Source organism: Scardinius erythrophthalmus (assembly GCF_964197995.2).
Source record: "Scardinius erythrophthalmus genome assembly, chromosome: 5".
In the NCBI taxonomy this organism is placed as follows: domain Eukaryota; kingdom Metazoa; phylum Chordata; class Actinopteri; order Cypriniformes; family Leuciscidae; genus Scardinius; species Scardinius erythrophthalmus.
This window is the reverse complement of record NC_138225.1, coordinates 27,396,947-27,422,794: the sequence shown is the minus strand read 5'-3', so window position 1 is coordinate 27,422,794 and position 25,848 is coordinate 27,396,947. Positions and strand designations below refer to the sequence as shown.

The 25,848-nt window shown below is 37.9% G+C and overlaps 2 protein-coding genes across 2 annotated transcripts in view; one reads left to right on the top strand and one right to left on the bottom strand.

Annotated features, from left to right (window-relative positions):
- Nucleotides 1–2,469: 2,469 nt before the first annotated feature.
- Nucleotides 2,470–7,398, bottom strand: prdm8b (PR domain containing 8b). The gene is made up of 4 exons (XM_081365427.1): nucleotides 7,201–7,398; nucleotides 5,070–5,294; nucleotides 4,607–4,838; nucleotides 2,470–4,348 (listed from the first exon to the last, which is right to left on the bottom strand). The coding sequence occupies exons 1-4, from the start codon at nucleotides 7,201–7,203 to the stop codon at nucleotides 3,096–3,098; spliced, it is 1,713 nt and encodes a 570-aa protein (XP_081221553.1). The 5' UTR covers nucleotides 7,204–7,398; the 3' UTR covers nucleotides 2,470–3,095.
- A 16,294-nt stretch (nucleotides 7,399–23,692) lies between these two features.
- antxr2a (ANTXR cell adhesion molecule 2a) overlaps nucleotides 23,693–25,848 on the top strand; it is a 50,375-nt gene continuing 48,219 nt past the window's right edge. Inside the window, exon 1 of the mRNA XM_081366774.1 lies at nucleotides 23,693–24,192. Within this exon, the coding sequence (XP_081222900.1) occupies nucleotides 24,065–24,192 (128 nt within the window). The 5' untranslated portion in view covers nucleotides 23,693–24,064. The remainder of the gene's footprint in view (nucleotides 24,193–25,848) is intronic.

Genomic DNA, 25,848 nt, shown 5'->3' with positions numbered 1-25,848 from the left:
AAATTTACTAGCAATTGTTTACACCATTTGTTTTCAACGCTGTAATATTCCATAAAAAAAGTATTTCATAATATTGTTGCAGTGTTCTTGTTGTTAGGCTTATTATTTTGTACACTAATATTTTTTTGCAGCAAGATAATTTTAGATAAAAAGATATTTATTTGGTAAGATTTGCCAAATTACACAGGGTGGCCTATCAGTTATTCTTTAGAGGAATGCAAACAGGAAATCAGCAGTTATAAATCATGCATTTTGCTTTCTCGTCATGATCTCGGATATCACTGCATCGTTAGTGTGAATAATCTATAAATACATCACTCGCATACTGTTTGAGATCGGTGTGTTTCACACAGATCTATTTTGATGCAAGGGCCCCTTTGCCAAGATATTACAGAACAACAGGAAGATGAAGGGAAGAGACAGATGCAGAGAAGAGCAGTTTAGCATAGGACACAATCACACGTCAAGTATGAGAAGCGGGCCAGCTAGGTTAGCCAAGGGTGACCACATTGGCCACATGTGAGAGGGGTATAAACTGAGCCTGACCGAGAGGTGCTGAGTGATACCGTGACAAATGTAACTGGAGATTATGACGTAACAGATGACTCCAGTCACAAAACATGGGTCAGGCAATAAATATCTTCACCAAATATAAGTGCCTATCATCATCTCCCAGGCCATTACCTCATTTTCTGGACTTTATTCCTTGATGTTTTATGATTGGGAAAGGTTCGTTTTTTTAGGTCCAACTATTAAATTGCAATCACACTGAATCAAAGTTCAGCGCCTGCTAATAGTTTGTTTATTTTGTTTGTGTGTGTGGTTTTTTTTTTTTTTTTTTTAATCTGAAGGCCACTTTATATACATTATTTTATTTTATTATTTTATTCTAATTATATTATCAGTTATTTTAAAATAACATTGATTTGGACATGATTGAACTCTGTCGACCATTAGGTGGCAGCCTAAGACTCTGCAATGCACAATTCATTTGTAAAAAAAAATCCTGATTTGGTTGAAATGTTCATTATAAGAGCTTGGTGTCACTGTTGAGCTATTTTTTATTGTATCTCCCTCTTAGCTCCTTGGTTTCAAGCCCCAATACAAGTTCTAATATTAATATATATTTGACAAAGACATATACATATAGCCTACATATAAATCTAAGAAACAATCATATGGTGTTTTATTGTCTATTAAGGAAAAATAATAATTGCAAATCAAGTTGATTGTAACAGGTAGACTATAAATTGGCATTGCTTTGTAATCCTTATGTTTTATATTGTCATACTTGTTGCCCATTTGATAGATATGTAATACATTTCTAAATCGAGATGATATGGTTTCATTAGAGCGCGTTTGTATTTTTTCTTTTATCCATTAGACCTATGTAAAATAACATTCGAGGCTCTTGTTTCATTGTAGGCTATTTGTTGAACTGAGTCCATTTCTGTCGTTTCTTAAGACTATAGTGCTTTTAATATGAGCTAATGGAATTAGTAGGCTAGTACTGTTTAGCCTATACTCTTATCTTAATTTCCTGAAGCGCGCACTTTACAGAACGATGAGCACAAATGTGAATTTAGCGAAACAATTAACACTTTTAATTTATGCTATTGTCGCGGTCACAAACCGCAAGTCGTTTGAAAACAAAGAGCGCGCTTGTTTAACATAGCAGCCGTTTTTCCGTTTATTTATTTATTTAGTTTGCTATGTAGCCTATTGTATAAGAATTAAAATACCACGAAGATCGGGTTTCTCGGAGGTGTCACGCTATTTTAGATTTTAATTCAATGCATAGTTTTACTGAAAATGTTACTTGATTTAAATTATTATTATTATGCACATTTTGTTATTATTATTATCATCATCATTATCATCATCATCATCACTGTTGTTGCTGGTATTGTTATTATAATAAACTATATCAAAGTTTGGTTTACCTTAGCCTATAGTAGCCTATATAGACTACTCGCAGTGTCACTTTATGTTTCTTAGAAATTTTTTAGACAAATGTATTTTTTAAAATGTATTTTATGTTTTTATTTGTATTTTGTTCTTTTTTGTGGATTTCCCCACAAATATTTTGAGTGTCGAATCAGACTAGGCTACACTAATTCCTTTAGAGTAGGCTATTACAGGTGATTATAGGCCCACGATATAAGCGTTAGAATGCCGCTTATTCTACAAAGTTGCTAATTTATTCAAGACCAGTTCTTTGTGAAAAACAAACAAACTCACTTTCAGGATGAGTGTCGAAACAGTAGAAGCCTAACCAGGACATGTGCGTATAGGCGATAGTATAGGCTAGTGTGTGTGAATTATGGCTCGTTTGAAAGGAAACTACCCAGAACTGTAAACAGCATCCCTCTGCACTCCTCTTTTTTTTTAGAGGGTCAGCCTACTCTTTTATGTATTTGCAATGTTTTTTCTGTCATTTTACAGACAGGCAGAATTGATCACATAGTCAGGTGAAAATAAAGCTATTTTATTGTCAAAGCATTCAACATGATTAGATAAACTATCAAATAGTAAATTTCAGCAAAAGGAAGAAACACTGAATCTATTCCTCACAGACACAAAATATTACACTTTGTATTCAAACAAAACAAGTATTTACATTGTTTCGAATAGACTGCATCTTATACCAATAACTATAATTTACATGCACTCTTAAATACACTTCAACATCATGTTCCCAATGTTCAATATCCTTATGCATATAGACATAACATGTCATTGAATAACTCTCAATGAAATGATCTGCTTCTTAATTAATTTATATACATTATACATTAAATATATACAAAATTCAAAGTACACTTACATTATTACTGTCCCTTTTTTTCAAATAATAAGTGCTTCATATAATAAATAGATTTTAGGTTTTTAAGTGAAAATGCATCGTCATACACAAAAACATGACATTTGGAGAAATCAAAACAGTAATGTCTTTTTTTAAAATGAGAGCAAACGTGTTGGCATTACTCCTCCAGATTAACCATATTCCATTTTGATTTAAAAGTTGCAAGGAAAAAAATAAATAAAGGAGGAAAGAAAGAAAGAAAGAAAGAAAAGAATAAATCCTCAAAAATTCAGTTGTGAGAGGTCATGTGCCGGGAAAGGTGGTGCCGCTCCCTGAAAGACTCATTACAGATTGGACACTTTAACTTTTCTTCTCTCCTTCTTTTAATAAGAGGTTCCATGGCAAACTCCTTTTTGTGGTGCGAGCGCATGTGGTAGACCAGGTCAGAGGTCATGCGGAAGGAGGCATTGCATTTGGCACACCAGTTCTGGGCAGGCAGACAAAGGGAAGTGAATGAAGGGGGCAGGAGTGTGAGAGCAGAGGGCATTTGCAGCTGGATGGGGCCTGAGGTCTTGGGCCAGAAAGCTGTGGTGTACAGGAAAGGGTTCTGTTTGGCAATGCCACCCGGCACGGGGCAGTTGCTGCCTAGTTCTGAGCCATGGAGCTTCGCAGCAAGGTGGTCCGCCTGGTAGAGTCTACTGGAGGAGACGGTGTCGCCCACTACAGGATGGCAGTCCACCGCCGGCAGAAGCTTGGGTGCCATGACGAGAGGTGATATCTGCGAGAAGGTGCGAGACGGCTGGCTAAAGGCACTCTTTCTCTCCGAGCCTCCACCACCCTGCTGGGGCACCGAAGTGAAAGCACTGCCAATTGACGAGGTCTCCATTCGGGACTGTGGGGGTTGAGTCTCGCTGAGAACCTGTCTGATGTTCAGGTGCTTTTCAGCCGGGTTGCTGCTGGGCCGGCCAGCCTCCTTGTTCTCTGAGTTGGAGCTGGAGTTTTTGCCGTTGTGCTTCAAGCCCTGAGGTGACTTCTTGACCTCTGTAAAGGCGCTCCTCTTGGTTTCTGTCGACTCTGAAACAGAGGGAGAAAAAGCCCGCCTGCTCTCGTCCAGACCGTACGCTCCACGGTACTGCTGAGCCGAGTTGGCCAACTCCTCTTTGGATTTGAGAGGCTGAGGTAATCCACTTTTCCTGCTGTCCTCCATGTCAGAGAACTTGCGCTTTCCAGAGTTCTCGCTCAGGATCTCGGCCTCTTTGTCGCTCGGCGGACTGGTTCTGTTTTTCTCCATGTCCCTGGCCAGATTATGGAAGTCTGTGGATGGCTTTCCGTCCTGTGGATTTGAGAAGCCATCAGATCGGCCCAGTTTGGGACTGGACCTGGCAGGGGGTAGACTAGCCTGGTCACTGGCATCCTTGGCCTCCTCTTCTGGGCTGGCCATGCCTTGTAGTCTCTTAGTGCAGCGGAATCTCAGATGAGCCAAAAAGGGAAATTCGAACTGGAAACGCTGGCTACAGTCCGGGCACAAAAAGGGTGACGTTCCTGAAACACATAATTTGTGGGGGGAGAAGAGAAAAAGAAAAGAGACATTTTTAGAAAAAGCGTCCTTAATGATGATGATATGAATTTTGTAATACATAATTTTATTAAGACATCATTTAGAATTTTTTTTTTTTTTTTATAAGTGATTGACAAGTAGGCTATACATTTTAAAAAACCTTTCATAACTCTATATTAATTATCCAAACACCAACTTCTATTTTTAACCAAAATATAGCACAATTGATCTTCAAAGTGTACCTTTATTTTTCACTTGATTTCTGCCTGAGCTCAGGAGCAGCAGCTCAATGAGATCCTTGCCATACCACACCAGCAGCTCTTCGTCTTTCTCTATTCTCCTCAGTGACCTGTAGAATAGTTGCCCGTTCTTCACATAGGCCTCTAGGTTCTGTTCATCTCTGTCTCTCGCCGACTGGACCAGCCTCAGCCACATCAGGCCTTCTGAGGAGCTGTTGGCAGCTGACGTGTCCACCTGTGTCCGGTACCAGTAAAGCGCTTAGAACATCGGACCAATCGTTCAAATATAGCCAATCGGTAATTAATTGCAAAGAATACAATTCCTCTAACCCAATTTAGTAAAGGCGAAATAAATAGTGTAGTAGTAATTGGTGTAGCGAAAGTTAGCAAACTATATGGCTTAGCCTACATAAATGTACATTTCAAACACTCGACTTGTTGGAATTGAAATAAACAGTGACTGTACCCTGAAGATGTAAGGCGCCGTTCGTTTGTCTGTGGACTTCAGAGCGATAAAGGCGATGCTGTCATACAGTGAAGTGTGACTCAGAACACATGGGCCAAAAATGGCATTTTCCGGAATGTCACAGGTTGTGTAGACGCTGGTAAATATATCCGTTAAACACTGCTGCATCGCTTTCGCGTCTCCATCCCAGGCCAGTCTGTGCGAACTGGATTCCTCCATCATTTGCTGTAAGACAAAATGTCAGTGAATTAAACGGGAATAAATCCAACAGATATTATATTTGTATTATATAAGGTTTGCGAATTGTTTTAAATATTTTATTTTCCATTTCTGATTTGGAGTTTCAACACGCAGTTGGCTTTACTTTACATTTAGGCCAGTGTCTTTTTTCTTTCTTTCTTTTTTAAAGTTAATTCTATTCGATTTATAAATAAATATAAATTTACTGATATGGACCTATGTGTCTGAAAAAAAAGAAGCTTAAAGTAGGCCTATATTTTGTTGATATGATGTAGCCTAATACATTGTATGTCATTTAGCCTAATGCGTTTTATAAAATGTAAGCATGTAGAATTAAAGCAGTTTTTAATTAATTCTGTAAAAGAAGACAGAAAATATAAGTAGCTAATCCAAGAAAAGGGGGAGGATGTATATTTCTTACAATGCATTAATTCGATTTAAACGCATGACTGTGACCGTTTTATTAATAACTCTCAATGCGTATTCGAAAATATTTTACATGGCTTTGACAAGGAAAATCTGGCCTTATGAGACCGGTTGGTCTATTTACAATCGGTGACCATATCGAATGGATTCAGTGGCACTGTCAACATCACTGTTTTCGTGTCAGCTAACCTTTAGCTCCTTTTTACAAGAATGAACGTATGTCTCATTACCATAATCCACCACTTTCCTTCTGAGACTTTAATTAAGGCAGCACGCGGAGTTAATTATTTTTCTTCTCCAAACCCTTAATGCACTTACAAATGAGGTAAATCTGTAGTACAGTATTTTACTAGTGAATTGCAGTTTACTCTTGTAATTTGTATACAAGAGGGGTTTTAGCAGTAGGCTACTTAAAAAAAGTGTGTTAATATTAGCTATATTTGTCTATATTCCATTTACATTTTGTTCGTGTCTTTTTAAAACGTGTATTATAATTTTAACGGCATATTCCTGTGATTTTCCATGATTCATCAGTTTTTGATGAGGTTAAAAATATATGTTTTTAAAATACAATGAAAAATTCTTTATAACGACAAGAGTGAAGGAAAATGTTGCTACTGCAGTAAAGCTGAAGGTAAAACTAAACTACGGTGAGCACGAAATGTGTTAAATATTGCAACTCTTTACGTTTATTAAAAAAAAACATCTTTATAAATCACAATTTACAAATTCGTTTACAGATTTTCAGATGAGAGGTACAGGGTGCTGTTATAAAAAAGCGGTTTCTTTTTAATATTTTTTATTTTATTTTATTTTATTTTACATAGGCTACATTTAGGCTATAGCGCACATACGCTGACACTGGTGCGCGTAATACAAAAATAGTATAAAAACGTTAGTCTATATGAAATATGTCGTAGCATATAAGCTATATTTCTGCAAAACGTTTAAATTACCATTTTTATTTATTATGAAGATGCTATTTCAAACGGTCACGTCCGGCTCTTGGTTGTATTATCAGGACACAAATGCTAAAAGTTCCCTTCATCCATAAAAAGCCTTTAGTGTGAATTTTGCCCTTCCTTTCACGATTCTCTCCTTTTGTAGCTGTGAGGTCCCACTCTCACTCTCCTGAGAATCACACAAAGGATCCACTGAATATGCATTTCAACTAAATACTATAATAGACCCACGAATATATGCGCATTTCCAAAATAGAGGAGACGGAACCCATTGACCTCATGTTTCAGGCTGAAATTTATTGCGCTTTTTATCTACGGTCTTGTTGTCTTTCCAACTTTACGACTTTATGATGTGTAACCAGTTTCCCTGATTCAATGACTTTCCGTCTACCATCTGCGAGCTTTCGGTTGCGAGGATGCTGTTTGGGCTCTGCGTAGCCCCCATGTAGGCTATTAGACTACTAGCCTCCGGTTGTTTTTATTGCAAAATTGTCATTACTCACCATGGTTCTAGGGGAAAATAATCCACAAGGTTTTGAAATTGCCGTCAATATATCTTCAAGTAGGCTATTCAGCGTGTCCAGTGAAGTCCGTGCAGTCAGTACATTTCCCCGTCGGTTGAAAGTGACAGTGTTGCCGACCGTCTTATGATTCGCGAGCGCAGAGAGGCGTGCAGATGGGGCCGATAGACTGACTGAGTGGCACCCACATACACACTTTTTGTTTGCTGCACATAATCTGCCCAATGAGGCGTGACACGCTTCGTCTCCTCCCTTTAACTCTTCGGTCGCCGACAGTTAGTACATGCAGAGTGCTTATGCTGAAACGTTGTCAAGTGCACTGCTGTCAGATGCAAATTTGCTGAATATTTCATTATTCTGTTATATTTTCAAACAAAGAACACTCACATATTTTTTAAATGCATTTTAATGTTTGAATAATATTCAATAGATAACGCTTATTATGCTGTTTTTACATGTAGCCTACATTGTAAAATGTTGTTACATTTATGGTCAAAAATGGAAATTGTCGTTGCAGACCTTTCCTGTTAAAGTACAGTAGCAATGTTATGCATTACGCGGGATAGCATTTTGATGATTGTACTTAAGCCCAGTAGCTAAGTCGTTAAATGGCATGATGTAGCCTAGGCTACAAACCTATGTTTGTTACTGTTACATGTAGGCTACTGATAATAACACAAAGGAAGGTCACATGATGACTTCTACTGTGGCCAATAACAACAAAGACAGAGTATTAGGCTACCCACACAAACACCATCAGGGTAAAATAAAGCAGTAAAGAAGAACTAATCAACACATAAAACGCTTCAACTCCAATAACTTTTAAAATAAAATCCAAAACAAATGTTATGGTTCGAGCACTTTCCGCAAATTATAGGCTAAGACACAATTTTAACAACATTTTACTGTAAAAATATGCTTTGCTTTAATAAATATAATCTGTCTCCTAAGCAAAATCCAACTGTATTTTACAGTAACATTAGCCCTACATGTTATTGTACATGTAGCCTATGTCTTTTATTTATATTTAAATTGTCAAAAAATAAATAAAATAAAAGCATGTATTTCTTTTAAAACATTATAAGTTATACGTTTTTCTGTTAAAATAGCTACTTTTTAAGACGGTTAGAATAAATAGCCTAATTTCGTTTGCTCTGCTTTACCTACAGGCCTGCTGATTTCATGAACGTGCCAATACCAAAATGACCAAGAAAAAGTTTCTTCGTGTAACTCTGAGTTGCTGTTGATGTTCATTGAGTCGTTTTGTCACACAGCTTCCTTAATATGCAGGGACTGCTGTCTTCGCTTGGACGTTTAAATAGAGCCATGCAACTTGTCGCCGCTTGCAACGTGATCCAGCTCTAAATTATGTCGTTGTATTAGGCTAACTACTATTACTTTTCTCAGTGATGGTTCGCCTACTGACAGTTAGCAAAATACTCGATTGATACTTATCGGCATGTGTGGAGATAGATGCGGCTCATGAGCGCGGAGGCTTGTCGCGTGCTCACCTGCTGTGGCGCTCCATCTCAAGGAGAGCAGCGCGAGAGCTCCGCGTGCTCAACCTGACCTCAGCACGACTTCATTCTGATGTCTGTATTAGCATCTGTGGGAGACAGCAGTGAGTATTTCAGCCAGCCAAACGCACACACTAGAGTTTCTGTCAACACATTGAGCCGGTATGCTATAGGTTTTTAACCGATATGGCGACATAACGTTAATCAGTCTGAAGATTTAATAAGCTCAACAAATCAATAGATTTGTCGTTTTTTTGACATTGGATGGCGTCCAACTCAAAACCTTGATTGAGAGAATGAATAAATTGTCTCATAAAACAGATTTAGCTTGTGGTTTGTACATCTAATCTCTTTTATCAGAAGATAAATGCATGTGTTGCTGCCATATGAAGGAGGTCTTTGTGAAATACAATGGCAAATAACCACCAAAGTGCAGTTACTAATAACCTACATACAATCTTTCAGTTTTGGGCAGGTAACCTGCTTAAGTGGATGACAGAATCAAGAAAGTGTAACTGATTTAACTGATTCTTCAGCTTGTTCTGGGTCCAGAAGGCTTGAGTTTTAAATCATCTCAATGCATTTCTAGAATGTAACAGTTTCTTTAACTGAAGATGTCTACCTGTTTTTGGCCATCAAACAAGTATTGTTTTGTTTACTTGAAAGAACAAGTAAGTTCTTTTAAATAAATCTCCATATGTAATTTACAACTGAGTGAATTATTATTACTAGGCTATTTTAGCATATGTTGTCCTTTACACTGATAAAGAGAGGACTAAACGGAAATAACATGTTATTGTAACACCATTCTCTCCCAATTTAGAGATCTTCATGGCAAATTACAAAAGAATAACTCAAATATCACCAGTGCATCAAGTGTATCCGATTCAGATTGATATGGTAAATTGTTTTTGCATTACACAAAGCACAGTTTTTCTTGTAAAATGTTTTTTTTTTTTTTTTTTTCATAATAATTACTTTCTTTGTATTTCTTTCACATATATGATTATTTTCCAGGCTCTTTACCACAGATAAAATATTTAGTGCAATTTACATAATACATTTCAAATGATGGGACTTGTCCCACCCTTCCCTGTGCAATTTTTATTTTATGCTGAGGCCTTTGACATATAGAGATTTACACAGTATTAACCTTAAATCTGTTCTTGCCCCAAACACTTGTCCAGCCAAGCATGATAAGGACTTTTTTTTTCCCATAGAGTGTTCTGAAAGCTTGCTCAATCAGTAGCCATCTGCTTAGCTCATGAACTGCAGGTTCATGGTGGCTGGCCGAGGCTGTTCGGTGGACAGAATTAATCTCCCTTTCTCCTCCTTTATTGTCCTAAAACATATAGCCCCTGTTAATAGCATTGCTTTACTTGCTTTACCGTCTCAGTACAAGGCGGAGCAGATTTCTCGGTGGCGTGCTCGTACGGAGGCTAATTGTAGCGCTTTAATGCCATTTGTCAGCGCAACATGACCCTGATGTTAAACAAGGTTTTTGCAACAAAGACGTTTTATTATATATTAACTGGGACTTGAAAGCGTTTAAGATATTCTTTTGTATTAACAGTCTATCTGATTATAAGAAAATAATCCAGTGTTTAAGAAGGAGAAAAGAAAGATTGTGGTCTTGAACTATAAGCTGCTGAGGGATTAAGAACAACTCTATTCTGGACATTCAGACAAGCCGTGCACTAACCTAGAATGATATGATTTTATTAGAAGGAGAAAAATTAACATACTACAAACAGATGTAAGTCACAGCATAATTAAAATTTACAGGGGTCTGTTTTTTTTATTTAGCAATTCAGCTGTTGTGCTGCTTTTCTTGCAGGAGCTTAAGGATGACAACATACTGCATGCATCATGATAACAATAGGGATCAGCTGATGGAGGGACAAGACTCATATTTATCCAGTGACATTATCATATTGAAGAGAACACAGATTTAAACTATATTACTTACAATATTTTACAATATAAATACAAAGCTCCCGATTGTTCATTTCTACTGCAGTGTCAGTGAAAGTACGTTTAATGCAGGTATACGTTATCAAAAATAATGCAAAAATGTATAAAGGTTGTTACTTACATGTAGACCAAGAGATTAAAAGATAAATAGATGGACGGACAGATAGATGCATAGATACATAGATACATAGATACATACATAGTTCGATACATACATAGATCGAAACATAGATGGGTAGGTAAGTAGATATAAAGAAAGTTTATTGGGCCAGTGCACTGAGCTGAAGACTTAACATGGTCTTTCCAATGGAGGGCAGAAGAGGAAAAGGAAGGAGTCTAAACCCTGCAAAGAGGAAGACAAAACAATGGTCTTGGTATGTGAGTGTTTAGAGCAGAGGGAAAGAAGATTTGAGCATTTTCTGTCTGTCTCTTTCTCATCATGCGCACACAGGTGCTTTTCCAGGGCTTACAGAAGACTCACAGGTAGAATCCCAAATCCATCTCCTTTAATCTCTTTGTAAATGACCAAATACTCCAATTTATCTGAACTCTCAGAGCTGCACTTGCATAAAATGGTTCTTTTAAAGGGGTACAAAATGGTAAAAGGAATAATTAATAATGAGCCACTTTTATATCGGATCCAGTGATTATACAAATGGAGGAAACCGCCAAAAATATTCTGTTATGGCATATGGCACTTCAGCTGCCATATGTGCCAGTTTTCACTGAAATTGGCACCACGGCTCATGATGGTCAGTTGTGACTGCCAAAAACACAGCGAGGGCTGTGCAGAGAGAGCGAGATGAAGAGGGGGGAGGGGAGGGGGGGACTTCATTTCCTCAGACAAGTGCACTGATGTCCTCCTGCATCTCCCACAGCACAATCAAGAGTGAGTTAGCAAGTGTTAGAGGAGAGAAGATTTGGGCAAGAGGAGAAACTGGTGCTGGGGAATCATATTTTACTCACCCTCCCTTTCAATGTTTAGACCCTTCAGCCTTTGTGTTCATTCAGCTTCGCTGTGAAGTGGAGGAGAAATTGAGGGGAAAACATCGCTTTGGCATTCGGAGCATGACATTTGTTATAGTATGTAGTCCCACACTCTCATTACAACTTGTAATAATTTGTATGAGATGGCAAAATCAATGACTTTTTATGTCTTTTCATGAGACTGTTTTGCTCTGACAACCAAAGGAGTAGTGTGCATATAAATTATGAAGTTTTGCTTTTCCATGTACAGAAAGTTTTGGGATTCATTGACAATTAAATACTTTCAGATACTGATAAACCAATATTTATCTATATGTTAACTGATAAATGGCACGGCATATAATATTTTTTTTTGTTCATTTTTTTGTCAAGATAGATTGACAATAAAACACTACTAAAATCGATTATTTTAAATGCTACAAATGCATTTATGCATCACAATGTTATATTGTAAAGTTTGAAAAATGGATACTTATTTTTTTTAAAGATCTGCTAAAGATTACATTTAACTGTTTTTAAAATGAGTGTTTTTAAAATGTATGATTATGATGATGCTGATACAGGAAATCTATTTATAAAAATAATGAAAATGAGCATGCACAATTGAACATGGAATTTTGACATCAATAATTTGTATATTTTTATATTCGTATTTTTAATATTCTTCTTTTTTTTTTAATTGAAAAAAATAATCTAATGTTGAATGTCAAGAAGTTAGTTTTCGATAATTTCCCTCTAATGTGTGTGTTCCCACGCTGAAATCATCTGCACCATGGCCCCTGCTAAAAACCTCTGTCTAGCCACTCCAGAATTCAAGGAGATTTGGACATTCCGTTTGTAATCGATGATACCTGTTCATAGTGCAAGAAGACAGTGAGACCAGCCCTGGCTCTGACCGCAGGTCCAGTCGTCCAGGCTTCAGATCCTTCCTTGCAGCCAAGCTGCCAGACTAGCTCAGGGTTCACGGCTGAGCTGAGCCACCATGGCAAGTTTTAATGTTCCAGGTTTTGGACGGCCCCAGGGCATATGCTCACCCTCCCTTCGCTAAGAGGAAAGCTCACGTCTGGCGGCGAAGGACTGGGCCTGGCCCCAGCAGTCCTTCAGATTCTCTCTTACACAGGCCTTTCACATGCCACTCCATCATGGACAGGATAACAGAGTGATGCTATACAGTATATATCATGTCATAAAGTCTTGACTGTTATTTGTTATTTCACACATATATTCCCTTTAAAATTTTACTAGCATATTGTGTTCCAAGAGTTCTGACATACAGTCCAACAGCGCTAGAACTTTTCATTGTTTTATTCTTGTGTCAGCAGTTGGGACTTTTTAATGATTCTTTCCGCAAGTTACATTGATATGCCAGTATGTGGAGAAAAGTGACTTCTTGAGTTAGTTATTGAATCATTGAGTCACACAATTAATTCAAATACACTGATTCATTCAGGAACTACACTGTTGTGGCTTTGTGTCAAACTCTTTGCAGAGAAAAACATAAATATAGTAATAGGTGAAAATGTAAGTAACTCAATATTAACTTGTGTAGGGTGAGTCTGATATGTAAACTAATATTAATAGAACCAATAAAAGATTGTTGGTGAAGAGAAATTGCATCATGAAATAAATGTTTTTCTCCAAAACACACTGGCCATAATTATTAGCACCCTTTTATTAAATACCTTTTGCCAAGATAACAGCTCTGAGTTTTCTCCTATAATGCCTGATGAGTTGGGAAATCACCTGACAAGAGATCGGAGACCATTCCTCCATACAGAATATCTCCAGATCCTTCAGATTCCCAGATCCATTTTGGTGCTTCTTCTCTTGAGTTCACTCAACTCATCAGGTCAGGGAACTGCGGCCATGGCAGAAGCTACAATTTGTTCTCAGTGACACATTTTTGTGTTGATTTTGATGTTTGATTTGGATCAGTGTCCAGATGGAAGATCCACCCACAACCCATTATAAGATTTCTAGCAGAGGCTGTCAGGTTTTGATTTTTTATCTGTTGGTATTTGCTAGAATCCATGATACCATGTATCTGAACAAGAAGTCCTGGACCTCCAACAAAGAAATAGATCCACAACATTAAAGATCAAGCGGTGTATTTAACCGTGGTCAGGGGAGTTCTCGAGCATTTCCTCAGAAAATCTCACCCAAAATGAATAATACATCAGGTTTAGGATAAAGACAGTCACAACAAATAAGATCATTGTGACTAATTCATGACTTAATGCATTATTGTCATTGTCAGCACTTCAGAATTCCCCATAACACAAGAACAGATTGTTGTTCAAAGTGTTGGACTGTTAGGCCTAAAAGGGGAAGTAAGGGTTAGATGTTAGAAACATGGTTAGTGTAAAAGATGGTTTACTATTTTATTCATTAAAAAATCCATAACAATATGCTGGAGTTTGTTTATGGATGAGCGAGGAGGATTTTTCTTGAAACCCCCCTAAACAACGTGGTGATGTAGGTGTTGTTTTATTTTTTATTTTTTTTGGCTTTCTGTGTGTGACATCCATCCATCCACACACACACTCACACACACACACACACACACACACACACACACACACACACACACACACACACACACACACACACACACACACACACACACACACACACACACACACACACTCTCATATATGGGCCTATATATACTATCGGTGTGCATGTTCCTATATCGAAGAGATTTTTGAGGAAGCATATAAAACAACAGCACTAGCTCATGTGATATTACTTAATTGCTATGTGATTTTGGACTGTTTTTCTATTTTCCTATGAGCCTACTAAAGGCTGGAATGCAGCTGTTGTTCTCCATAAATGAAACTCTGCCATGATAACAGCAGCACACTCAGGAGTATTGACATTTGATGTTGTTGTTGTTGTTGTTGTGTGTGTGTGTGTGTGTGTGTGTGTGTGTGTGTGTGTGTGTGTGTGTGTGTGTGTGTGTGTGTGTGTGTGTGTGTGTGTGTGTGTGTGTGTGTGTGTGTGTGTGTGTGTGTTAGGAAGGTGTGTTTGATGTTACAGAAGAGGGGTGAGATGGTAAGTTGATGGCAAATGCCTTGAGGAGAAGCTGTCAGCACAGCCGGTTACCTCTGAAACCCTGGTGGCCTGAGCCGACCGTAGCAGAGTGAATCAAAGACCATCAGCAAACCCACGGAATGGTGGGACTCTGCGGGCTGGCCCCCAGATCACCAGTGTTTATGAGGGAGTTTTACGGCACAGAGGCAGTGTTCTGTATTTCTGTTTCCCAGCTCTGGGAGTAGATTGTGGCACTGAGGAAAAAAAGTTCATCAAACTGGCGAAATATCAATGAGCAGAGGATATGTGAGGGGTCTGTGGATACACACCTCGGTCAAAGTCACGGAATAGTTTGCACACTGGTAAAAACTAAAGTGTATTAGTAATTGCAAAGTAAAAAAATATATATATATATTATAAAAACGATTTTTATTCTAGCTTTAAGGGCCAGAACATGTACTGGCTAGAATCAATTGCAGACCCAATGTATTACTAACTGCACAGTAAAAGAATCAATTGCAGACCCAACTCTCAACCTCTAATAATAATTCCTATAAATTTAGCCTGAAAGAAGAAGCATGATTTAACAAGAATGAGGAACAGTGCCACGCTCCTCGAGCTGTAACTGACTTGAGTGTTTGTCAATGATTGGTCCTGAGCCTTATAAAAGTTCAACTGAAGCATGACATCCATTCTACCATCCATGAGAGAGCGGAAGAGAGTGTGGCGCTTTATATTAGGTTAATTTGGGTTGAGGCTGTGCAGCTCAATGTCCTGCTAAATATTGCAGAGATTGGCCTGAGCTTACTGGTATCGTAAGTGTTCATATTTAATCTTGTTTAGGTACCACATCCGTGGTGTCTATTAGAGTCATTTAATGAATGATAACTGACCTCATAGAAGGGAGACACGTGCTCTAAGTGGGCTGTTAAAAACCTGGGAGAAAATTAGAAAGACATTGCTAGACAATCAGATAGTCCATCTCTGCTTGCATTAGAATTTAGAGGTTCTGATTTTGTTTTTTGGTTCTTTATGAAATAATTTTAAAGCAATTACAACCTCTCTTATTGGTGTTCTGCCGTAAACATAGGATGACTGAGATGGCTTAAAGACATGAAAGAAGCCAGAATTTGATAATTAGGCTGTTATGCCGTTTAATCACATTTTGTATACATATACACTACCATTTAAAAGTTTGGGGTCAGTAAAACTTTGCTGTCTTTAAGTAAGACAGTTGAGACTTGTATATTATTACAAAAAACCCTTAAATAAATTCTGTACTTTTGAACTTTCTATTCATAAAAAAAAAAAAAAAAAAAAAAAAAAAATCCCTGAAACCATGCATCACAGTTACCACACAAACTATGTATCACCATTCCACAACCATTTTTAACTGATAAAAATCTTGAGCGTCAAATCAACATATTAGAATGATTTCTGAATGATAATGTAACACTGAAGACTGGAGTGTGGCTGCTGAAAATTCAGCTTTGCCATTACAGAAATATTTTATAATATTCAAATAATTTTTATAATAATCAGATCATTTAAATTGTTTTTCAGAATATTATGTTTTTTTGCAGTGCATTCCTCCCTCAGCCTCATGTTTCTACATGCACATCTAGCAAGGCAACAATGGTTTGTGTTTTGATGCATTCCTTGATGGAGCACACGAGGTTGCTTGTGCATACAAATATATCCAGTATATCGTTGGCATTTCAAAAAAGGGAAAACAAAAAGGTGTGCATGTCCATCTGTCTGAAAATGTGCTGCACTGGGTGTCAGTCCAGACTCCACATGGAAGGATGTGCTAGAAAAGGCCATTGCAGCTGCGACTGCCTCTCACTCGTTTTGGCCATTTGTGTTCTGCTTGGCTGAAATGACTGATATAATCATCTGCGATGTGCACTGACATGGCAGACAGCTCTCTCCAATGAATGAGAGAATGAGAAAGCCTCACATCGAGCCATAATGGCAGGTGATGAGTTGCTCATGCTGGTTCAGAATCACTCAGGTTGTCTTGATGTGCTAAATGAAAGCAGAACATTTTGTTTGCCTGTCTCTATTTCCTAATATCCATAAGCATAGAGAGAGATGAGCTTAAACAAAGATAAAGAAGGCCTTCCCTGTGATCCGACTGGGAGGTCCCAACATGCACAACACAAAATGTACCTTCTCAACCGTGTCATAAAGTTAGATGCGGCTTTCAGAAACTCACTTTCTACTTTCCTCTAATCGAAAGTGACGCTGCTGTTTTTCTGGCTGTTGTAATCTCTGTTCCGTACTCCTGAGAAGGATGAGGTGGAAAAAATAACAAACGCAGAGCGTGATTGTGCAGGCGGTGGGAGGAACGCTGGGCCACTGAAAATGGCAGCTGTCAAGGCAAGCTGACAGGGAGAGGAACTAGCGCAGGCCCTTGCTGTCTGAAGACTTTGTCACATTGCAGTAGAAACCTCAAGGAGTTCAGAGGAGATGCGTGGTGGCAAGCTTGTCATATTTATTAAGGAGCTATTTCCCCAACATGTGAACTCATGTGTGACCACCTAAGTAATTGCATTTGCAAGGGAGGATTTTCTTTTCCAGTTTGTGCTACTGTTAAGGGAATCTTTGTTTGCATTATTCTGCAGTGTTTTTAAAATTGCATTTATATACGGTTATATATTTGTGTATGTGTATTATACATAGAAGTTCAGATGCCCTGTAGAAGTCACACATGAATGGAGTTGAATTAGTGACAAAGGGGTCTCACAGTGTACTGTGGTAGATTTTTCCTACGTACCTGGAACCCTAGTCTCCAATCGACACCCAAGCGTCTACAGTCGACACTTAATAATCTTTATACTCTAGCGCGTCTACAGTCGACAACTCGAGTTCCCTAACCCTAACTTGCTGCGCAGCAATAATAACCGACAGAAATCACAGCCGGAGGATCTCAGACAAATTTCAGAGAGAATGCCCCCCAAAAAGAAGAATACATCAGGTTTTATAGGATAAAGACAGACACAACAATAAGATTATCGTGACTAACTCATGACTTAACACGTCAACTTCTATCAATATGATTGGTTCAATTTGAAAAAGCAGAGAAAAGGCTTAAGAGTTCAGTCGATTTCTCAATATAGCGGTTTGTTTTTGTATTGCGTCAACTAGTCTTATGACTAGTCTTAAGTCATAAACTTATTTCTTTGCAAGTGTATTTCCACAAAGGGATATTTCATTGCAACATTTACTTACTGTATGACTGTGAGAATTCTCTTTTTCACATTTTGTAACCCCGTTCAAATTACTTATTGGTGTGACTGAAGCTGTATTATTAATTGGATTTTATTCATTGTTTATTGATTGGGCATCCACATCTGCTAAAGAACATAGTGTTACATATTTAATCATGAAGGCTATTTTACAAGAACACATAATTATTTTCAAGTGCCTTGTGAAGGAAATGTGAGTACATTTTATGTGTTGTTTATCCACTAGTGTCTTGGAGACATGTTGTGATGTGATGGAGATGGAAAAAGTAAAGACAGCTGTAGTAGAACACTGACTTTTATCTACAGAGCTTCAGACAGGAAGTTGAACAAACAATCAGGAGAAGCAGGTGTCATTTGATGGACAAAGCTGCCAGCACAGGCTGCTTGTCAAGAGGGTAAATAAAGAGAGAGACAGAGAGAGAAGAAATGACATATTCAAATTGTGCTGAGAGACAGGTTTTTAATTTGCTTGTTCTCTGACTCCTTTCAAATGCTGTTCACTGGGCAGAGAGGTGACAGATCTGGTGCTGGTGTGGTTCACCAAATTATTTAATAGGAGCTGAAATGGATTTGTGTAACTTTGTAAAGTCCAAATACTGTATACAGTGCCTTGTGAAAGTATTCATACCCCTTCATGGTTCTGCCTTATGTTAAACAACTTTAATCCCCCCCCCCCCCCACATCAATCTACACTTTTCATTAAGGCTTTGTCTCCGGGTCTTTTCAAACCAGAAACCCTGATGACGTCAGAATACTATACTCTCTTCGGAGTTCGTGATATGGCCTACTAATCAGGTGACAGGGCTCTTTACAGTACCATGAGAGCAATACTAAAAAAAGGCATCAAAGATAATAAGCTGGTTCACAAGAGGAAGATAGAGGAACACTTTACCGGCAACAACAAAAGGCGGATGTGGCAGGAAGTGCAGCATATTACAAATTTCAAGGGCAACGCCACCACTGGCTGTAACACCAGCACATCACTGGCAGAGGAGTTAAACTGTTTCTTTGCTCATTTTGAAACAAAGTCTCCACTCCAACATACATCTCCTCCTGATACACTGATACAGGCACCCAGACACTGACTGTACAGGAACACAAGGTGAGACAGGCGTTTAAGTTAGTGAGTCCGAGGAAGCCTGCAGGCCCTGATGGAGTGCTTGGAAAGGTACTCAGGGCTTGTGCTTACGAACCTGCTGCTGTCTTTACAAACATTTTTAATCTGTCCCTGTCACAAGCCATCGTTCCACCTGCCTTAAATTAGCCATTATCATCCCGGTCCCAAAGAAGCCTGTTATAGACAGTTTAAATCTCATCTGACCACATGACTTTCTCCCATGACTCCTCTGGATCATTCAAATGGTCATTGGCAAACTTAAGACGGGCTTTGACGTGCTGGTTTAAGCAGGGGAACCTTCTGTGCCATGCATGATTTCAAACCATGACGTCTTAGTGTATTACCAACAGTAACCTTGGAAACGGTGGTCCCAGCTCTTTTCAGGTCATTGACCATCTCCTCCCGTGTAGTTCTGGGCTGATTTCTCACCTTTCTTAGGATCATTGAGACCCCACGAGGTGAGATCTTGCATGGAGCCCCAGTCCGAGAGAGATTGACAGTCATGTTTAGCTTCTTCCATTTTCTAACGATTGCTCCAACAGTGGACCTTTTTTCACCAAGCTGCTTGGCAATTTCCCCGTAGCCCTTTCCAGCCTTGTGGAGGTTTACAATTTTGTCTCTAGTGTCTTTGGACAGCTCTTTGGTCTTGGCCATGTTAGTAGTTGGATTCTTACTGATTGTATGATGCAGCTAACGACCTCAAACAGGTGCATCTAATTTAGGATAATAAATGGAGTGGAGGTGGACATTTTAAAGGCAGACTAACAGGTCTTTGAGGGTCAGAATTCTAGCTGATAGACAGGTGTTCAAATACTTATTTGCAGCTGTATCATACAAATAAATAGTTAAAAAATCATATATTGTGATTTCTGGATTTTTTTTTTTGATTATGTCTCTCACAGTGGACATGCGCCTACGATGACAATTTCAGACCCTTCCATGATTTCCAAGTGGGAGAACTTGCAAAATAGCAGGGTGTTCAAATACTTATTTTCCTCACTGTAACTCATCTTGGACTTCAGGAAGTGCAAAGCTAATTCCCCCTCCCTCCATCTTTATAAATGGAGACTGTGTGGAAAGAGTATGCAGTTTTAAATTGCTGGGAATCCATTTATCTAGTCTCTACTGGTCCACAAACTCAACAGCTGCTGTTAAAAAGGCACATCAGCGTCTGCACTTCCTGCGAGTCCTAAAGAAAAAACATCTGTGTTCAAAGCTACTGGTGGCCTTCTACCGCTCTTCCATAGAGAGTGTCTTAACATACTGCCTCAGGAACTGAAGAAAAAAAAAAAAAGCTCTACATAGAGTCATAGACACAGGGCAAAATATCATTTGCTGCTCTATCCCATTACTAGAGGACATTGTAAACAACACCCGGTACCTATGCAGAGCAAAAAAACATTATTAAGGAACTCACCCCGGTCACCACCTGTTTACCCTCCTGCCCTCAAGAAGGCGATACAGGGCAAGTCAAATGCACACTGCCAGATTCTTGAACAGTTTTTATCCAAAAGCCATCCAGTCCCTAAACTATGGGCTATCTTGCACTATTTATACAGTATATTTACTGTGGAATGTGCAATATGTTTGAAACCTTTAACTTGCACTTTTGTGTCTTACCTGCTGCACTTAAGTTTATAAATTGAATGTTATTGTGTTGATTACATGTGTATTGTAGCACCGCTGAGCAGTCTTTAATATTCTGTTGTATCCCGATGCCATGAAAATAAAGGCTAATTCTAATTCTATAATTGATCGCACTATGCGGAAGCTGCCATTAAAAGCCTATTGTAGACTTTTTTTAAATTACATATAAGCAGTAAAACAAGTATGGACTGAAATTATATTTAAATTAAAAATGAAAGTAAAAAATATTAAAATTTTACAAATGTTTTGAAAGAAATATTTTTTTTCAGAGAGAAAATTTTACATTTAACAACAGTAAAGACATTTATAATGTTACAAATGACTTCAAAATATCAAAACGTTTCAAATAAATGCTTTCCATTCATCAAAGAATCCTGAAAATTGTTTAGGCCTATCACGGAAATGAAGAATGATTAGAATGAAGTAATGGCAAAATCTAGCTTTGCCAACATGACCAAATTACATTTTAAAATATATAGGTCTATTAAAAAATAGGAAACAGTTGTGTTAAATGTAATAATATTTTACAGTATTACTGTATTTTTTATCAAATAAATAAAGCCTTGGTGAGCTTAGACTTCTTTCAAAAACGTACAAAAATTCTTACCGACCCTAGGCTTTTGAACGGTAGTGTATGTGACAGTTTGCTCCGGTCTACCAAATTATATAAACAATTTGTTTTACACTGCAATTTATCCAGTCTTTTAACAGAGAAAATCAATAAAATGCCATAGCCAGATCAGGATGTGTTGTGGTATCTCACTCTTGTCATGCACGTCCGAGCGCTCTCCTCTTCCGACATCTTTTACCTGCTCTGATTGAGTCTTTCTTACAGGTCAATCCTCATGAACCCAGCCCTGTCTGCTTTGATTTCCTCCTGTTCAGTCCTACTTGGGCATGTTCACGGACGCCTGCTCCACGTAGAAGAGGAAGGACGAGCAGGCACTCTGCAGAATCCTCTCATTAAGATGACAGGCCCAACCATGGCAACAATTAACTCCATTAAGCCACAATTCATCCCTCTTTTCAGGGTACAGAGAAGAGATGAGAGGAGACATGCAGGTCAGACTTAGCTGCGTGTTAGCCTCACTCGGGGAAAGATTATCTGAGGTACTGATGGTATGAATGACACTGATGGAGGTCTGTCTGCAGCACATCCAGGATATCCAGGATGAACTGACTCATGGGGTGCACTGGGACTTCCTGGTGGTCCGTTCAACTTATGTGTTGTCAAAACAAATTATATACTAAGTACAAATTATAGATTTTATAGATTTGAAAGATTTTAAGGCAAGATAAAGACCCCATCAACAGTCCCATACTGTACGGGTCAAATTAATCAATTAAAATTTGCTCTCAGTACCTATTTATTGAAAATTCCTAATTATGAATTATTTAGACTTATATGATCATATTGCACCATACATTGCACTACTCTTTCAAAATTTTAAATTACATTAAAATGACTAAATATTAACATGAGCACAAATCCTTCATGCACATAGCAAAGAAACAGAGGGTTTCATACCAAAAAGATGTTTCTTTTGTGTGTGTGTGTGAATCTATACCTATTGTTTTTGGCTGTTGTTTACCGTTTCACGGGAGAAGAAAATGTTGCCTGAAATTATGGATCCCGTTGTTTTTTTGTTATGGACTGCTCTGATAATGAGTTTCAACACCTCAGTGCATTTCACAATTAGTTGAATTGTTTTCCCTGTCATTTCCAATTATTCTTACCACTAAAATGTCCATGACAAACCAACGGAATAGAACTTTTATGAAATTGTCAGTACATCACCATAATCAAGCATGTAAAACACAAACAGTGTTTACACTACCATACCACTTTAGATCCATCATCTGGATATATTACAATTATCGATATAATCCAAGTTAATTATGAAGATTTGACTGTGTTTGATTCATGGCCTTATTAAAAATTCATGGTTTATGATGGTTTCTGCAACTCAAAGCATGATATGTATTGCACTTTGCATAACTCCGTCATTAAATTACATTTGTTTTCAAGAGTTGTAATCTTGAAAACAAAGTAAATGCAAATAAAAAATCCATCGACGCTGGTAATTAGGGCATTTAAAAAAGTGAATGAAACTTAAGTCCTGTCATGGCACAGTGGAAAAGCAGACTTGTAAAACAGTTCTCTACCCCACTAACAGACCTCCAAATAAATGTTCTCAAAAGCCTATATTATTATTAATATTATTACATTTATTGATTTAGCAGACACTTTCATTTAAAGCAGTTTGCAAATGAGGAATTCATAAATAGATAATCCGAATTATTATTATTTTTAATAATAATAATAATAATAATAATAATAATTAGAAGAAAAGAAGAAAAAAAGCTTTTATGACCTGGAGACTTTTCTTATCTTATTATGTTAATAATAGATAATAATTAGTTAATTATAGAGAAACAATGAATACATTTCATTTTTTCTTCATACAAGGCTAATTTTACGCAAAGCCACAGATGTTGTGAAAAAAAAAAATGGTAGAGATACAAATCAGGATGTGGTTTTTATGGAAGTGGTTTTCAATTTCAGTAGCCTATGGTATCAAATATTTTAGCTTATCTGCTTGGTTTCTTCAAGCACAACCTCTTTTGATAATAATTACCAAATTTGATGTGAATACATTATCTTCAGGGCTTATTTTATTCACATAAAAATTTCCCCAGGCAGATTACACAAAACATGACTCAAGGCCATATATTGCCACATACAGGAGTCAACAGTCTGTTTACTGCCTGCAATCAAAAATGAAATCACTGTTACATAGAGTAGGCCTATCCCTACTAAATACAATCAGAGTATCCCACAGAAGAAGAAAGCAACGTGTCTTTTATAGTCCTATTCAAATACACATCCTGTTTGAGGATCACAGCTGCCAAACAGCATTTTGACCTCAGAACACTGTTGAACATCTGGGCGGACGCGCATGCGCATCTAAAATTAGGTGAAGCACTCGAACTCGCAAGCAACTTTTCAAACAATTACGTTGCTCTGCCTTTTTCCTGTTGAAAAAAAGGTGACAGCAGCCATTCAGTTTAGGGGTGGCGTAAAACGGATAAGTGAAGAAATCAGATAGTGACGTTGCATATGCCATTTCACAGGAAGAAGTTGAACTTTTCTGCAACGCTATAAAGTGGAGTAACGTTATGTTGCTCCAGACCGGCGGACACAGCGCTTTTGTTTTGAAACTGACATTGCTTGTATGCCTCTTTATATAAGAAAACGTCATTCAAGTCGGGTTTAGGACCATTCTTATGATTTTTATCCCGCGGATGTATAACTCACCATGACAAAGGCAACTCTCAGGACCGTGGCAACCACGGCGACGCTTTTCTTCTGTTTATGTTTTTCATCTTTTAAAGCAGACATCCCTTCTTGCCACGGCGCCTACGACCTTTACTTTGTTTTAGACCGGTAAGTAACGTTACTCGGAAATTTTAATGTATTTCAAGACAAAATATATCTACTTATGGTGCTCAGACTTGCTGTTTATAGGGTTGCATATTGTTTACACAATACATAGACTCGTGTTTGTTGGTAAAGGTGTGAATAATGTCCAATAACGGTCCGTGTCAGCTATTTCACAGTTTGACCTAATTTTACATGTGTGTCAGTCACTACTGGCGACCAGCACCATCCAGGGGCCACACAGCAAGACACTTGGCTTACACAGTTTTGATTGGTACAGGGGAATTGATGATTGTAAAAGCTGTGTGCAAAGGAGAATCGCTGTCATCTTCTGTTTCTAAGGTCTTGATTGTGACTATTCATTTGTCTTTCTGTAAGAGATGTACACTAGTTCAAGAAGTCTATCTATCTATCTATCTATCTATCTATCTATCTATCTATCTATCTATCTATCTATCTATCTATCTATCTATCTATCTATCTATCTATCTGTATGTTTAATGTACACAAGTTCAAAAAGACTAACTGGATATCTGCTTGTCTGTCTGCCTGTCATCTTTATCTGTAATGTTTGATATTAAATTACAGTTACACCCTTTTGAGAATAATTGTTGGCCTCTGTGCAGTCCACAGGATGATGGCACTGATATGCTCTTTGCTCGTTTTAAAGAACTGTGAGCAGCACAGAAATAGGCAGGCATAAAGATCCGGCCTTCAGTGTCTGTGCCCGGAATGAAACTTGCCTTCACACCTCCAGATCATTCCTTATATTAAATGTGGTTTGATGTTCTCTGATGGTCCCACTACAGCGTATCTAGATTCTCTGACCTTGGCTTGATACAAAGAAGACAATGCATAAAAAATTATTTTCTAATTACCTATCGCTTGTGTTTTATGTTCTCAGCACATGCAGAGTGGACTATAATTATTAGTTCATTACCTTGTAGCTATTACATCAAGGGCACATTTTACACACCTTTTTTCATTAAAGACACTGCATTGCGTTGAGGTTAATGTCGCAGAAGTCCACTTTCATGGATTTTATGTGGTGAAATGTACAGATTTCTCAATAATTAGTGAGAAATTATTATGAAAGCATCTCCGTATATCTACAGTTGCATTTTGGCTTTGCGTTCATTTATAGCTCTGCTTGAATTTATGTCGATTTGTGTGGTGTGGTGTGTGGTTGTGTGGTGTTGATTTGCTCTGGCTTTTGAGTCCTAGCTTGGCAAAAGTTGTGTGAATGTGTGTAAATATTTTTTTAAATATTGAAAATATTTCACAATATTACTGTATTTTTCATAAAATAAATGTAGCCTTAGTGAGCATGATAGACTTATATAATAGCAAATATGTTAGCATGGACATCGGCCACTGACTGGTAGCTTGATGTTTGGTGTTGGAGTGATGCAGTGGTTTTAGGACTGAGTGCTGCTGGGAACTGAAGTGGTTACAGTTGTAATAAAGTGCCGTGACGTTTGTGTTGTGTGTTGGATGTAGACAGACTCCATAATTTCTCTGAGATACACAAGGATTAACACTGAAGTGTAGCTGACTCAGCCTCTTTGCCACAGTGTAATCAACAGCACAACTCTTGCAGTAACCACATGAAGACATTTGACTTAAATATTTAAGTATAATTGCCTCAAAGCTGTTTCTTTT